This window comes from Hippoglossus stenolepis, chromosome 7 (assembly GCF_022539355.2).
Source record: "Hippoglossus stenolepis isolate QCI-W04-F060 chromosome 7, HSTE1.2, whole genome shotgun sequence".
Taxonomy (NCBI): domain Eukaryota; kingdom Metazoa; phylum Chordata; class Actinopteri; order Pleuronectiformes; family Pleuronectidae; genus Hippoglossus; species Hippoglossus stenolepis.
In genome coordinates this window covers 7389956-7403960 of record NC_061489.1, presented here as the reverse complement: position 1 = coordinate 7403960, position 14005 = coordinate 7389956, and the positions used below count along the sequence as shown (strand labels likewise).

The following is a 14005-nucleotide window of genomic DNA, read 5'->3' as shown; positions in this document are numbered from 1 at the left end:
CAAGCTGCACCAGCTTGTGCACACTCTTAGTTAGTTAGTTCGGTAAATATGCCAGATTTCTTTCACCAAGATCGTTCCCTGGGAAATCTGGGACAATTACCTACCTCCTTGGCAGAGGCAATAACGACTATTTGTGTAACTAATATGTCAAAAAGGCCCACTGTGTGAAAAATGAACCTACACTATTTATACAATTCAACATGTTTATCTCCTCATTTATCACAGAGTGTAAAAAACTGAAAATGTTAGGTTTAAATAATTTTCCAACTCTCTAGAGTAAAATACAGTTGTATTTGCATGGCTTCCTTGGCACGTTTCTTAACCTGTGATTACTCTAAAATAGAGCCAGACCAACTTGGCCGATATTACAGGATTTTAGCTATAACTAGTACTCTAATATTAGCATACATGACAACTGATATGCAACAAAAAACTATACAGAAATTTCCAGTGATTCCCTGTTCTCCACAAGAGTTCATTCATATATTAGCTGTAAATTGTCCCACTCAGTCCATATCCTGGTCACAATTCTTTAAAATCTTTAAGAAAACCATATCATTTGTTTGTGATATACATCCACAGACACTGACACCGGCTAGATATAAAGAATTGAAATGATATGTGTTTTATTAGAAACTGTGCACTGAATCAAGCATCCACCTCGTGAACAATCATTTAATCTGGAATGTTTCATATTCTATCAGGATGTTGGAATAAAAACTGAGCTATAAATAATTCTATCCGACAACATAATTGGTAAAAAATAAATAAAACTCTGGGATTTCATCGTCATGCAAAGTTTGACTCAACAATCAAATTAAGCTAAACTGAGCTGAAATATTGATGTGAAGCAAAAATCATATCACTTTATGTAAAAACATCCTGTATATGGCTACTGATATGGGGCAGAATATGATTTGTCTCATCAACATACAGTGAACATGGCAGAGATTGTGAAAGAGCAACTGTATCTTCTACAAAACAATAACCTGTTTTACTTGAGCTAACATTATTAGATGGATATACAAACACAACCAAAACAACCTGTCCCTAACCTCAACTAAGAGCTTTGATGATTTTTGTGTCTCATGCTCAAAAAAGTACAATCATTGAGTGTCCCTGTTATTTTGTTGCTGATGAGGAATGTTTATGGCTTTTGAGTTAGTCCAGTTTAGTGTAAACAGCAATTAATCTGTGATCTATGATCATTTCACGATGGAAATTGCCTGCATCCTTTCACTTGGGCCACTTCCTCAAAGTATTTCCTCAAAGTATTAGCAGAGTAATGTGACTATTAAAAGTATTTCTAAACGTGATTCACGGAAGTTGACACGGGCACAAAGCAGGTTTATGTTTACAATCCTATGCTTTTCAAACCAGCAACTATTTCAAAAATATGTGGTGGGATGGTGAAATGTGCTGGAAATAAACACTGGATAGGGATAATGAGCATAAACATGTAACGGCAGACGTGTCACACCGCTCGACTGAACACCATCAAATCCACACTGTACTCCAGAGTTATTCCCACTGTGGGAAAGCCAATAAAAATCTGTGATTTACACATTTGAAATGAGTTTTCACATGATGCTTGTAAAAGACTGACTGTGTACATATAAACCTCATATAAAATTATTTGGACTTGAACTTTGCAAAATTAAATAAGTAAAATAAGGATGTACAGATAAATACAAATATATACATAAGAATAAATAATGTTTTTTAATAATATTTGTTAGTGTGCTTGTGAAGTAGCATAGTCTCCTTTTTATTGTCATGTGAACAGCACCTTTACTGTTCATATTGATCATTTTTAAAGCCAATTGATAAACGTGTTAGGGTGAGAGGGCAAACCCATAATGACCAATCTCCAAAAGATAATCCCAAAACTCCACCACTCTCATCAACTTAAATTCAAGCTGTTTTCATTTAATTCACATAAAAACTGGCAAACAAATGGCAGACACAAAAAGTTAGCATCGAAGGTGATGAAAATCAAATATCTAAGAGATAAAGTGCCAGATATCATTGTCGGTAGTTGTTGGAGACCAAAACCGAGCTAAAAGATGACTGACTGCTGAACTTGCCTTCATGATCTGGCAAAAAATAAAACCTCTATGGAATAATAATGTTATCGTGTGTCTGTCTATAAGATGCATGAATAGTAATTTTGTTGCTAACATTAGCAAAAAATTTAAGATAACACTTCATCAGTGTTTCCCCTTAGTGGTCGAAAAATTTGAAATGCATTTTCATTTGGAATTCTAGATTTTTTTAAATTTTAGAATTGTTATTTACTGTTAAAGTTCTGATACGTTACAGATAAAGTTCCTTGACTTCCATTCTAAATTTAATTCAAATATTTATAATTGTATTTAATTATTAGTGTTAAATTATAAATTTAAGTTAATCAATTACATTCCTGTAGAACCCCAACCGACTGTGCTTCCTCAATATTAGCTATTGGATGTGTTTTTCTAACAATACTTAGAAGTACACATGTGTTAACATGTGTCTTTTCCATACGTCACAAACAAAGCATAAATACATCAATCATTTATAATTTATCTTGAACTTGGCTTTAGTTTAGCTTTGAACACCCCAACAAACAACCGTGCATCTTTTAGAACCTTCTGCTGTCTGTTCTTCTCAACATGATATTTTCTAATTACTATTTCAGATACTTATTCTCCTATGATCCCAAATGATATCACTGTTGGGATGCTGGCAGCACTACACTGTATCACAAGCACACTACTCTTTTCTTTTTTTACAGCCATTTGGCTGTGTGTTTCAATAATTCTGGAGGTCAGTGTGTGATTCCAGTCCCATACCTGTAGTCATAATAAAACAACTTTTACACCGTAACAATATTATACAAGTGTGTTTTTGCATCGGCTTGGACAGAAAAAAGCCATTCTTAGATGGCACAGACAGAAAGAAACATGATATAAGCAGTCCTTTCACTCAAAAGAAAAAAAAGATATACTGTAATATCAAGAGAGTGGCCATTACCAGAAAAACTCAACACATGTAGAAGTAATCTTAAATAAAATGTATGTGTTAATGTTTATGTAACTACTCTTTTTTATCTGTATGTACAGTGGCCACATACTGTAACTGGAAACATACTTTCAAGGAAATATGCACTCTAACCAAAGTAATCACACGATATGTCACCATGAAACCATAAATATAAATTTACATACACATTTACAAAAGCCAGGCTTCTCAAAAGTGCGGCAGACGGTGTAGAAAACAGGCGGAGATAGAGGATCACTCTGTAATCCAGGACTTCACTCTGCAAAGGTATGTGTACACAGTTTCTGGAGGTATTTGGTTCGTCTCTTAATCCCCAGAAACAGAACCTGTCAGAAGTTGGTCTTTAAGTGGAGGGGACCATGTCTTTAATAACAGGTTCTCTGCTTAAGTAGGTGGCCCAGTAGACGAGATTGAAGCTGCCAAAGAGAACCGGAAACAAAACCCTTGACATCCTGTCAATTTTGCTGACGCTGTTGAACGTCTTCTTGGCGTCTGGCATTTTGCCGTCTGCTCTGGCCTTGTTGGCATCCATAGCTCCACCTTTGGCGATGGTTGGCAGTGAGCCTGAGTCCTTGGTAATGTTAGGTGCGTAATTGGCCACCGCTACAGCGTAGGCATTATTCTTCTTGAGGACAGACGCTCTCTCCTTTTTCTGTTGAAACAGGACAAGGATTAGGTGAACTGCAAAAATCCAACTCACTTGTCACAAACTAGCTATGAATTTAGAATACATGTAAATGAAAAGGTGCTGTGGCAATGGGCAGGTCCTGGTAATGGATGAGGTACATTTTGCAGGGTCGGAATGAAGGACAGCAAAGTTTAACATGTCAACAGTTTGTTAAGGACGCTCTGTAACTTTCTTATTGAATTTTCAAGGATATCATAAGCTTACATTATACAGTAGTGATGCTCATACACCCACAGTAATCAGGAGGTGGAAATACAGTGGGTCAAATAGGATGTAGTAACTTTTGAAGAATACATGCTACTAGTGTGTTCAGGTTAAATGTAAACTCCAGCTACGGTTATGCTTGATTGATTGGTCATTGCATGACCATTTTAATAGTTCTCTCCAGAAAGCTGCAGAATGCTCTATGACATAACTCTGTCAGCTGACCTACCATCCCCATGAATGAAGGGATGAAGTCAGTGCATCTATTTCATGAATTGAGTTATTGACCAGAGCTGATCTGTTTTTTGTAACGTTTTTTTTCCAGTTATATAACTAGGTCTTAAACTAGGCAACATCTGTGCATGAACATTATCGACATTGACATTCATGATCCTCTTCTGTATGAGCCTATATTAGTATCATTATATAATGCAAACTTAAGTCAATCTAGTACATGAAATAGCTTGTCACACATCATAACACCTGAAGATTTTTTAAACAAACACTCTGTATTTCTCTCCCAACATCTAAACCTGTTTTCGTGTTTTAAAAATGAAAGGTTATGACTGAATTTAATCAAATTGAAAATGTAAAATTATGGCCAATTCCTCTGATTTATGGTACTTCCCCCTGATGAGCATAATACTACATTAATAACTCTGCTGTCGGACTCAATGGATGTTCACTGTGGGTGTAAGCCTGTCATTCAGTACTTATTTCAGGAGAGCTCTCCTCCCCTTTTGTTTCCTGCCTGCTCTTCACCACAGGAAACATGAACAACCTCTGAGCTTAAAATCTACATGCTGAAAATAGCATGTTTTGGTGGAGCTCTGTCAATTGTTGTTTTTGTGGTGATTTCTTTTTGGGGTACTAAACATTTTAATGACTGTGCTCGCCTACTCAGTGAAAACTTTATTTCAAGAGCGCCGTCCTGGGGCGAATCCAAGGGCGGATCCAGGGGGCAGGGCTAGGGGGGCACTGGCCCCATCTGAAATCTGATAGGCCCTTGCAAACCAGACCAATTTGTTCAGAATGATTATTGTCAGTATTTTGAAACTATGTATTTCCTGTCTATTAAAAGTTCTGTCTGTCAGCTGCATTATCACCGTCGTATACACTGGGAGTCACTCCCCTGCAGCAGTTTGGGCAATAAGTGCTTTGCCGTGGGGCACATCACAGTAAAATGAGGAGAGTTCATTGATGGCACTTTAAGGTCTGAAACAATGTTCCTCAGAAATGCTCGAGCACTAATTACTGGTCTTGTTCTTTCATGCTTGCAGTCTATTGCAGTCTATAGTTGTATTGAGATCACATATCCCACATTAACCCATGTTCTTATGTTGTAGACTAAGCAGTGTCGTACAGATTGGAGCTGAACACTTTTGTGTGTGGTGGTGGTGGTGGGGGGGTTACCACAGCCATTATCACGGCTCCCCTCTGCATCCAGCAAATGTTTCTAAACCTCCGTTCTTAAGTGTGCAAGTACTGCCTTCTTCAGTATGATACTAATGAATTCTCTTTGAAAATGGAGCCTGTCAGAAAGACATGTTTTTCTCCTCATTACCTTGTCAGTCACAACACTCTTTCCATCCCAGGCCCAGCCGCGCTTTGTGAAGTAATTGACTGTGGCGAACTCAATCAAAGCGGAGAAGACAAAGGCGTAGCACACGGCAATGAACCAGTCCATGGCGGTGGCGTAAGCGACCTTGGGGAGGGAGTTCCTCGCACTTATGCTCAGTGTTGTCATTGTGAGGACAGTAGTTACACCTGGAAATACAAAATGAAAACAGCATTTCACTTGAGCACTACATGAAAACATAATTTTGTACAATACAGATACAGTGTATACAAACAAATGAAATTATGTCAATGCACTAAATCCCTTTCACCTATTCTACTTACTGGTTCCACTCTTTTCCTCTGTAAGAATTGGCTCTACTAATTTACTCTTTAATGTCCTTCTGTCCTGTCAATGTAAGGTTATAGCCCTCCCTGACCTTCAGTGATACTCTAACTGTTTGGTACATTTGATAGTGATGTGTTGTTCACGAACAACAACATTTTTCATTCCCCCAACCCCTAGTCATATTTCCATCACTGCCGATCAGAGCCGGAGCCGATAAAATCCTGTGTCTGCTGTAGAGTCATCTGACCTGGCAGTTAATACTGATAGAATCCATTCCCATTGCAGACAAAAGCCAGGTGTTAGGAGTGTTAGAGGGATTTTGGACCAGTGGAAAAGGGACTTTATTGTGCTTTCTCCCCCCTCATTCTTTTCATTGATGAAGCATTTTATTCTGATAATAATCTTATCCTTTCATGTCATTATCATTATGATTATTTCACACATAAACCTAGTAACCCCTGTCCCCTTAAAAACAAACAAAAAAAACAACGAGCTGTCTCTTGCAAAGGAACAGAGACATAAAATCTGACTCCCTTCAAAAAGCTGAAATTCCCATCATTAACGTTTGGGTTTGTTTGCCCATTTTGTTATGTTTGTGCCTTTGAGCTAACCGGTCTGAAGTCATTGTTATTAGTTCCACTGGGCTCACAAACAAGTCCAACGGCAGCTTGTCCAAATGGTTGGAAAAAACACCTGAAATGTCTCTTCTTATTCTTTATCCTCTTTTTTCCTGCCCACTGTTTGTCATCAAGTCCCAGCCATTTGCCAGACTCAACCCCCCCGCTGACAAAGGCTGGGATGAATTCCATGTGCAATCGTGCATGTTGAGATCACACATTCATAACACACTGGGCTTAAATTACATTAGTGCCATTGGGAATCAGGGTCTTTCAATAAGATACAGGTTTATTGCCCAAAAAGGAATAAATAAAGGAGAAAAAAAAGAAATATATGGTCATTGATACTTACCAAACACAGTCCTGGCCGGCACTGATTCTCTATTCAACCAGAAAGACACTTGGGAGAGAATGACGGTCATGATACATGGGAGGTAAGTCTGGATGACGAAGTAGCCAATCTTCCTCTTCAGATGGAAATGAGCTGTCATCACGGTGTATTCACCTGTGGACACAAGAGACCACGTCCGCTTAAAGCACCACTACTGCTTCTGCCAGTTTTTTAATCAACTAATGCAGTTAATGGATGTACTGATTTATACAGTAATATATGAATCTGACTCTGATAATATACACCATGTGTGTCTCAGATGATTTTAAAGGGATAGTTCACAGAAAAATGAAAATTCACTCATTATCAAGTCACCACTATGCCAATGGAGGAGTGAGTGAAGTGTTTGAGTCCACAAAACACTTTAGCAGTCTCAGGGGTAAGCGGTGTTGCAGCCAAGGTGACACCTTCTTCAGACGAAATAAAACAACAACAAAAAACATAACATGCCTCCAAACTGCTCGTGTGGTGTCATCCAAGTGTCCGCAAGCCCCGACATTCAAATTCGAGCTAATTTACACCAGGTTTTAAGCCTAAAAGTCCACTACCGGAAGTAGCGATGCTAGCCAACGTAGCGATGTGAACGCGCACCCTGCTCATGCCCTTGGGACGAGAGTGTGTGCGATTTTTCCGGTGTGTCCGTGAAAATGTGAACACGCCTCCGAGGAGGATATCAGAGGGCTTTTAGGCTAAAACACAGTTTAAATGAAGCCGTTTAGAGTCGAATTTGAATGTCGGGGCTTGCGGACACTTGGATGACCCCACGGGAGCAGTATGAAAGCATGCTATGTTTTTTTCTGTAGTTTTTTTTTACGTCTGAAGAAGAGGTCACCAGTTACTTCAGTTGTATTGGATTTGGCTGCAACACTGTTTACCCCTGAGACTCCAAAAGGGTTTTGTGGACTCAAACACACTTCTGGTGGAGCTCCACTTAAAGGTAAATACAGTCTGTTAATTAAATTTATCTTTTACAAAAACATCTGTTTTGAATTTCATTATTTTTATTTACTCCAGTTTTCCCTTCCAATTTCCCTGTATTATGTATAGATATATAACCATTTTCTTAGTCAAACCCCTCATGTATATTTTTTCTGTTCCATTGCGGAGTACCATTTTATTTCAAGAGCAGTGATGATGAGCATCTCGGTCTAGTTTGATAAAGTCAATGAGATGTTGCAAATCTCGTTTAAACTTTATTGCTTTAACATTGGCCTCAGCTCCACTGTTATGTTAATTAAAGGAAATATTGTTGTTATTACAATGAGAATTTAATCCTTCCAGTCTTTGCCATACTAAAACATTGCAACCTAATGGTTAAATAATGAAAGCAGTGTTCTTCTGGATTTCTTGTTTCATTACGAACATCCCATAACCCATATTTCGTCTATCAAAACCATCGAAGAAGTTTTCTCCCTGAGAGTCGAATTACTGCGCACACAACCACCTGACTTAAGCGTTTTTCAGACATGACCTGTGGGTAAAATCATGAGAATTTGCTACGGAGTTTACCCAGAATCTGCCTTTCACACATGCACAATGCAGCAGGAGGTTCTCTGCTCAGACGCGTTCACAACAGCAACAAATCCTCTGCATTTTAAGGCGAGAGGTGGAGCAGCCCGGTACAGCAGGCTGAGACAGGAAGTGACGTATTAACTCTGCTGCGGAGATCACATGATTTTCTTGACAACACACTCTTATCTTCGCCGGTGTCTTCAAGGCGTGTCTCAGTGTTTTTCACCGGGAGACATTTGTTTTCTTTTTCTTTTCTTTCTTTTTTTTGCATCTATCGTTTGTTAGAAGCGTCATTAACCCCCACTCGCTGTGGGGATCCCCTCCTGTCTTCTCACATCCACTTCTCCTGGATTTCTACAGACTTTATACTAGGAGGCCAGGCAGAAAATGTCTGCAGAAACTGTGGAGCATCTCACTGGGACATTTGCATTCACACCTGCACCTCCTCCAGAGAAACTACGGAGGGACTGCGGAGTTCAGTTCATGTCTGAAAGCAGCTTTTGTCTCCATGTTATTCACTGTTCATCAGTGGAAAATAACGTTTTCAAAAGACAATCTTAAAGAACGCAGGTTTAATAAACCAGAGCTTTCTTAGACAGTGATTAGGCTGCACACTTATTTGATATAATAATCCATTCGTACATGTAAAAGTAGGCAGTATGATTTCCTAGCCGCCGACCAGCCTAATAGCTGACAAGGCCGTGAAACAGTGCCAATGCTGCAGTAGCAGGCAGGCCAAATGGAAGATATCTCAAAGAGAAGCCAAGATTAGACATGAGAAGAAAAAGATGTGTTACCCATGGCAACAGAACAGAGAAACATAGCTCATTTGCTGCGATTCTGAAATGAAGGCCTTGATACACACTGCCACTTGGCAAGAGGAAAGTCCTTTTCAGCAGTGGGAAGAGGGGGTGTCAATTCCAAGGACTAATCCCAAAAGAATTTGTATTCCCCCCTTTTTTTTATAGCTGTGTAGTTGTATTGCCTGCATTTCTAGCAGTTACATGAGGACTAATACTCTCTCTGCCACCACACACTCTCAGACACTGGAATATAGAGGAACTGAGTGCACCCTCAGCACCCAATGGAGCTCTATATCTTCTGTAATTTAATTTGCATGCCAGCCCTGATGCCTGTGTTGTGGATGGGGGAGGAGGAAGCCAGGAATCCAGTGGATGTAGCGGCATTTTCTCCAGAGGAGCTTGTGATCGCTTCACTGTGAGGGAAGACAGTAATTATAGCATGAAGATGGTAATCGCGTCATGTTTTCTACAGATGTAGGAAACAAGGTTCACTGCTAACACAACAGGAAAACCTCTCAGGACATATGGTTTGATTTAAACCGTCCGGCAGAGGGACACAAACTCACACCAGACAACAAGCTTTGGAAATGGAGACTTCAGGCTTTTTATATAATTTACCTGCTGTACAGAGGCAAACTAAGTAAATGAACTGGTGAGGGTGAGGGTTTACTTACAAATGCAACCATTGTTTGAAAGAATACATTAAAGGGCAACTACAGAAGTTTAGCACTTCTATAAAGGTGGGATGCTTACAAGAGACAAACAACAAACAGAATGGTTACAATCGGTGCAGTGGCGGATAACATATCCTAAATCGAGGGGTGGATCCGGGGCCCCAGTTAAAATCTTATTGGGCCCTGAAGTGCCCCTGTCCTGTCGGTCTTTTTATGAATAAAATATTAACTTCCATAGAATAGTAAAAATAAATATGACAGATTGTTCTTATTTTCTAAGCTTTCACAATCTGCTTGAACAAGGAACAATTTTTGAAATGTATTCCCCGTGACTCGAAGCTAAAGAGCTAACAGTAAACAAAGAATGACCTAAATGTGCACCTTACTGATCAGAAATTGTCCATGGATGTTGGTCATATAATTGGCTCCTCTGTGTAAACTGTGACTTTATGGCCCCTGATTTAGAAGAATGTTTGATCTTCTACTCATAGTGCATAATAGGGGTTAAGTTACAAAACCAGTCCTCAAGCCATTTAGGTCGTTACTCCCGACCCTCTCATGTGACCAAGAAGTTTTTGAATTAGCATCCCCACAGCAGCAGGGGATATGCAACAGAACGATTAAATAACTAACCCTAGGCATTCTGCATAGTTTCCTTTTATCTGCTTACATGTTGGCTCAGTCAGACATAACACAGACTTTTTAAAGGGAGTCCATTTAATGTCCGGTTCAGCTGCTTCAGACATTTGTGTTTACACGTTCAGATCCTCGGGGTAATGTCTAGAAAAGCTGATGGTTGCAGTGCATGTCTAAAACAGCTTTTGTCTGTCACACAGTGCACAGTCTGGGTAACAAGCTCCTGCTCTGTACGTTACGTAAAGTAGCAAAGGTTTGTCCAAAAACTTGCGATATTCGTAGCTTGGGGCTTTCTTGAAAATACTAAAGAAGTCACAGAACAGAAACTGTACATGTTTGTACGTTCTGAAACAGAAACCACTTACTCACTCACATTCAGGGACGTAGCTGAAAAATCTCGTCTCCTAGCCATGCCGACATGTCTTTGTTGAAATCATGTTTTTTAAAATATTTTCAAAAACTGATTCTAGAGAAAAACCTATAGAGTTATTTTGTAATCAAAACCGTTTAAAGCTAAAAAGCTTAATGTTCGGCCACTAGAAGGCAGGAATTGTTTCATTTTGCACATATTTCGCCACTCCTCAAAAACGGTCTACTTACACATTTCCATGTTACACAGACGGAGCAATATCAATTCAAACATCAGTAGAGCCGTCCTTGTGATTCACGTAATGTTTTTACGAATAATTGGCTGAACTTAATGGTACATTCATACCTCCTCACAAAACCATTTTCAAAGCAGCTATAATCAATACTTCATACTAACAATCGATCACTACCTGTATACTTGTAAATACTTGTATGTAGAAGGAGTTGCTTGCAAAAACAGTAACACCACTAACATCTGGGCTTGGGCGGAATGGGAATGGATACAATCAGCATCATTCCAGGGTCAAATGACTTTGCAATAGACACAGGTTTTTATCAGCTCCGGCTTTGGTCGGCAGTGATGAAAACATGATAGCCCGGTGAACGCCATGATTTCCTCTTCTTCTTCATGAAGCTGCATTTGGGCAATGATATGACATGCAATGAACTTCCAAGCCTTGGTTTGTAAATAAGCATGACCGTTAGTTTAGTTATTGTTTTAAACATCTTTGAAACAACGTGCATCAACGATTCTTTCTAAGAATCCTGAAAAATGCAACGCTGGGAAAACAGCAAGGTGAGAGCGCTTCTGCACCTTTGTGAAATCATACATTACTCGCCCGGGGATGACAAATCTACATAGAGCATCTAGCATCTCTCAGCAGCAGTTTTGACTCACTCTCACCAGTTGGTGCACAAAGCTGTTTCGATTGAAAAAATACTGTACGCTATTTTCTCAGCAACAAATGAAAAATATCAGCAAAAAAGCTGGTAAAAGTGTTGGAACGTTTATCCAAACAGGAGTTGATGCAAAGCAAAAACAGAGCGGAAAAGAGAAATATATTCAACAGGTGGCCAGAGACATGACTTCAAATGAATGCTAATGTTATTGTCTATCTGCTGGATGTGTAAATAGGAAACTGTTGCTCACATCTTCACCATATCGACTTAAAAGATGTTAATACAGTATGCGCTGTATTGCAGTTATGGCAGGTTTTAAAAACACAGACAATTTACCTAAAGTCCTCAGTAAAATCAGGACATCGGTGATAAAAGCAAATAACAATAATCCTGCTGCTGGGACATCATCTATTATACATGTGTATGAAGCAAAACATTACTACACTCATTTGTGTTCAGTCATGGATTTTTCTGTGCGATGCGTGCAGTTACACAAAAGTACATAAAAGTAACATGTCGAACATGACTGTGTGACAAATAAATGTATGGCTGAAAAGTGGTATTTTATGTAACAGTGTTTTGATGCGTTCGCAGGCTTATGCAAGATGTCCGTCCCTGTGAAGCCTGAGAGCACATTCATTCGTGCCAAATGACCTAGTTTGCAAGTACGCTACACCAAACACTGACACACTAGTAATGAATGATTAATTTAAAGTCAGCCAATCAGATAATGTGGAGTGACTAGTTAAACAAGAGGAGCAGTCACTGGCAGACATGCAGCCTTCCACTGAAGCATCATACAGCACTTAACCTAGATATGGGCATTTAGTGCATGAAAGGATATTCTTACTCAATGAAATTGAAGCAGGGATTCCCTTGATAGTGAAATGCAGTCACTGGGGAAATACTGTATACTGGTAATTGATACCTAAAGGGAGTCGTGCTGGAGCTCAGGGACTCAGCACTTACATCTGTTTTCTGGCACATGCACTTTTTTCAGGATGCCGTTCAAAAATGTTAGTTTTATTTATCATTTCTAACTTTGCATTACATGCATTCATTTTTTTTCTAGTTGATTGGTAACATTACGACAACCTATTTCAATTAGGACAAAAATCTCATTATGCGACAGAAATGTCATGTCAAGTTATAACATATAGAAACGAGGTCTATATTTTGTGCTTTTTTGATGCTTTTGCCCAACATATCCTGAAATACCAATCTTCAGCATAAAAAGAAAAGTTCCAGGAATGAAAACTGGAGCAGTTTTAGAAAAGGAGGACTCACTGTGCGTACTGGTGAACATAAAGAAAAACTGCAACTCCACAGAAGTGCTTTTCAAACCACCTACTAGACAGTTATGTGGTGATGAAACGAAATATCTTTCACCAGGAACTCATCAAATTTAATGTTTGAAACCATCACATTCAAAATTCACATACCCACTTTGATCTGACTTTACCCTCTTAAACAAAAGCTTGCTAAGTTGTTTCTGAAACAACTTTTATCTTAGTTGTTAAAATCCCCTTCATGTCCTGATAGCCATCAACAAACAATCATCGTTTGAAAAAAAAGAAAATGCCTGCCCTCGCAAGACTGTAATAAACACTAATGATGGGAGACATACACCGCTGAAGCAGACACGATAGTCAATAGTCAGAAGTTAGCAAGCGGGTCACAGAAAAGTTGGCTTCTTGTAGTTATCAGTCAGATCGCAAGAGCTGATGGGAGGGGGTGTTTGGGTTGCATATTTTCAGAGTTTAGCTTGCTCTTACTATCTTTTCCAGGATTACCAACCCTATCTTTAAAGCATTTTTCAGCAAGATCCATGTTGCTACAAACTGGTTTTCACCCTGCACTTACACAAACTAAAGAAACCACGTTATTGAAACTAAAAGCATGATATAAACTTGAAAAATATTTATCTCTGCCATGAAGATTATGTTTTGATCAGTTTTTGTTTGTTTTGACGGTTAGTTAGCAGAATTATACAAAACCACTGGATGGATTATCACAAAACTTGACCATAAATTTTGGTGTGGATTCAGGATTTCTTTTTTCACCATCTTTAATATTGCAATATTTGAGTTTTACATAATTGTCCTTGATTTCTCAATCAATAATTCATGTTTAGGGGAGTGATATATTTTTGAGTGTGCATTTGGGTGAGGTTTGTGCTCGACTGAGGGCCGTTTTAATTCAGTAATGTTATGAATACTTTTTGGCCAAAATGGCCTAAAAAATTAAAAATAACAGTGGTCTC

General features: G+C 38.9%; 1 protein-coding gene across 1 annotated transcript in view; it reads right to left on the bottom strand.

Annotated features, from left to right (window-relative positions):
* Nucleotides 1–604: 604 nt before the first annotated feature.
* LOC118112810 (gamma-aminobutyric acid receptor subunit alpha-2) overlaps nucleotides 605–14005 on the bottom strand; it is a 35230-nt gene continuing 21829 nt past the window's right edge. Inside the window, exons 8-10 of the mRNA XM_035162388.2 lie at nucleotides 6810–6962; nucleotides 5499–5701; nucleotides 605–3694 (exon numbers count right to left, since the gene is read on the bottom strand). Coding sequence (XP_035018279.2) covers nucleotides 3386–3694; nucleotides 5499–5701; nucleotides 6810–6962 — 665 coding nt within the window. The 3' untranslated portion in view covers nucleotides 605–3385. The remainder of the gene's footprint in view (nucleotides 3695–5498; nucleotides 5702–6809; nucleotides 6963–14005) is intronic.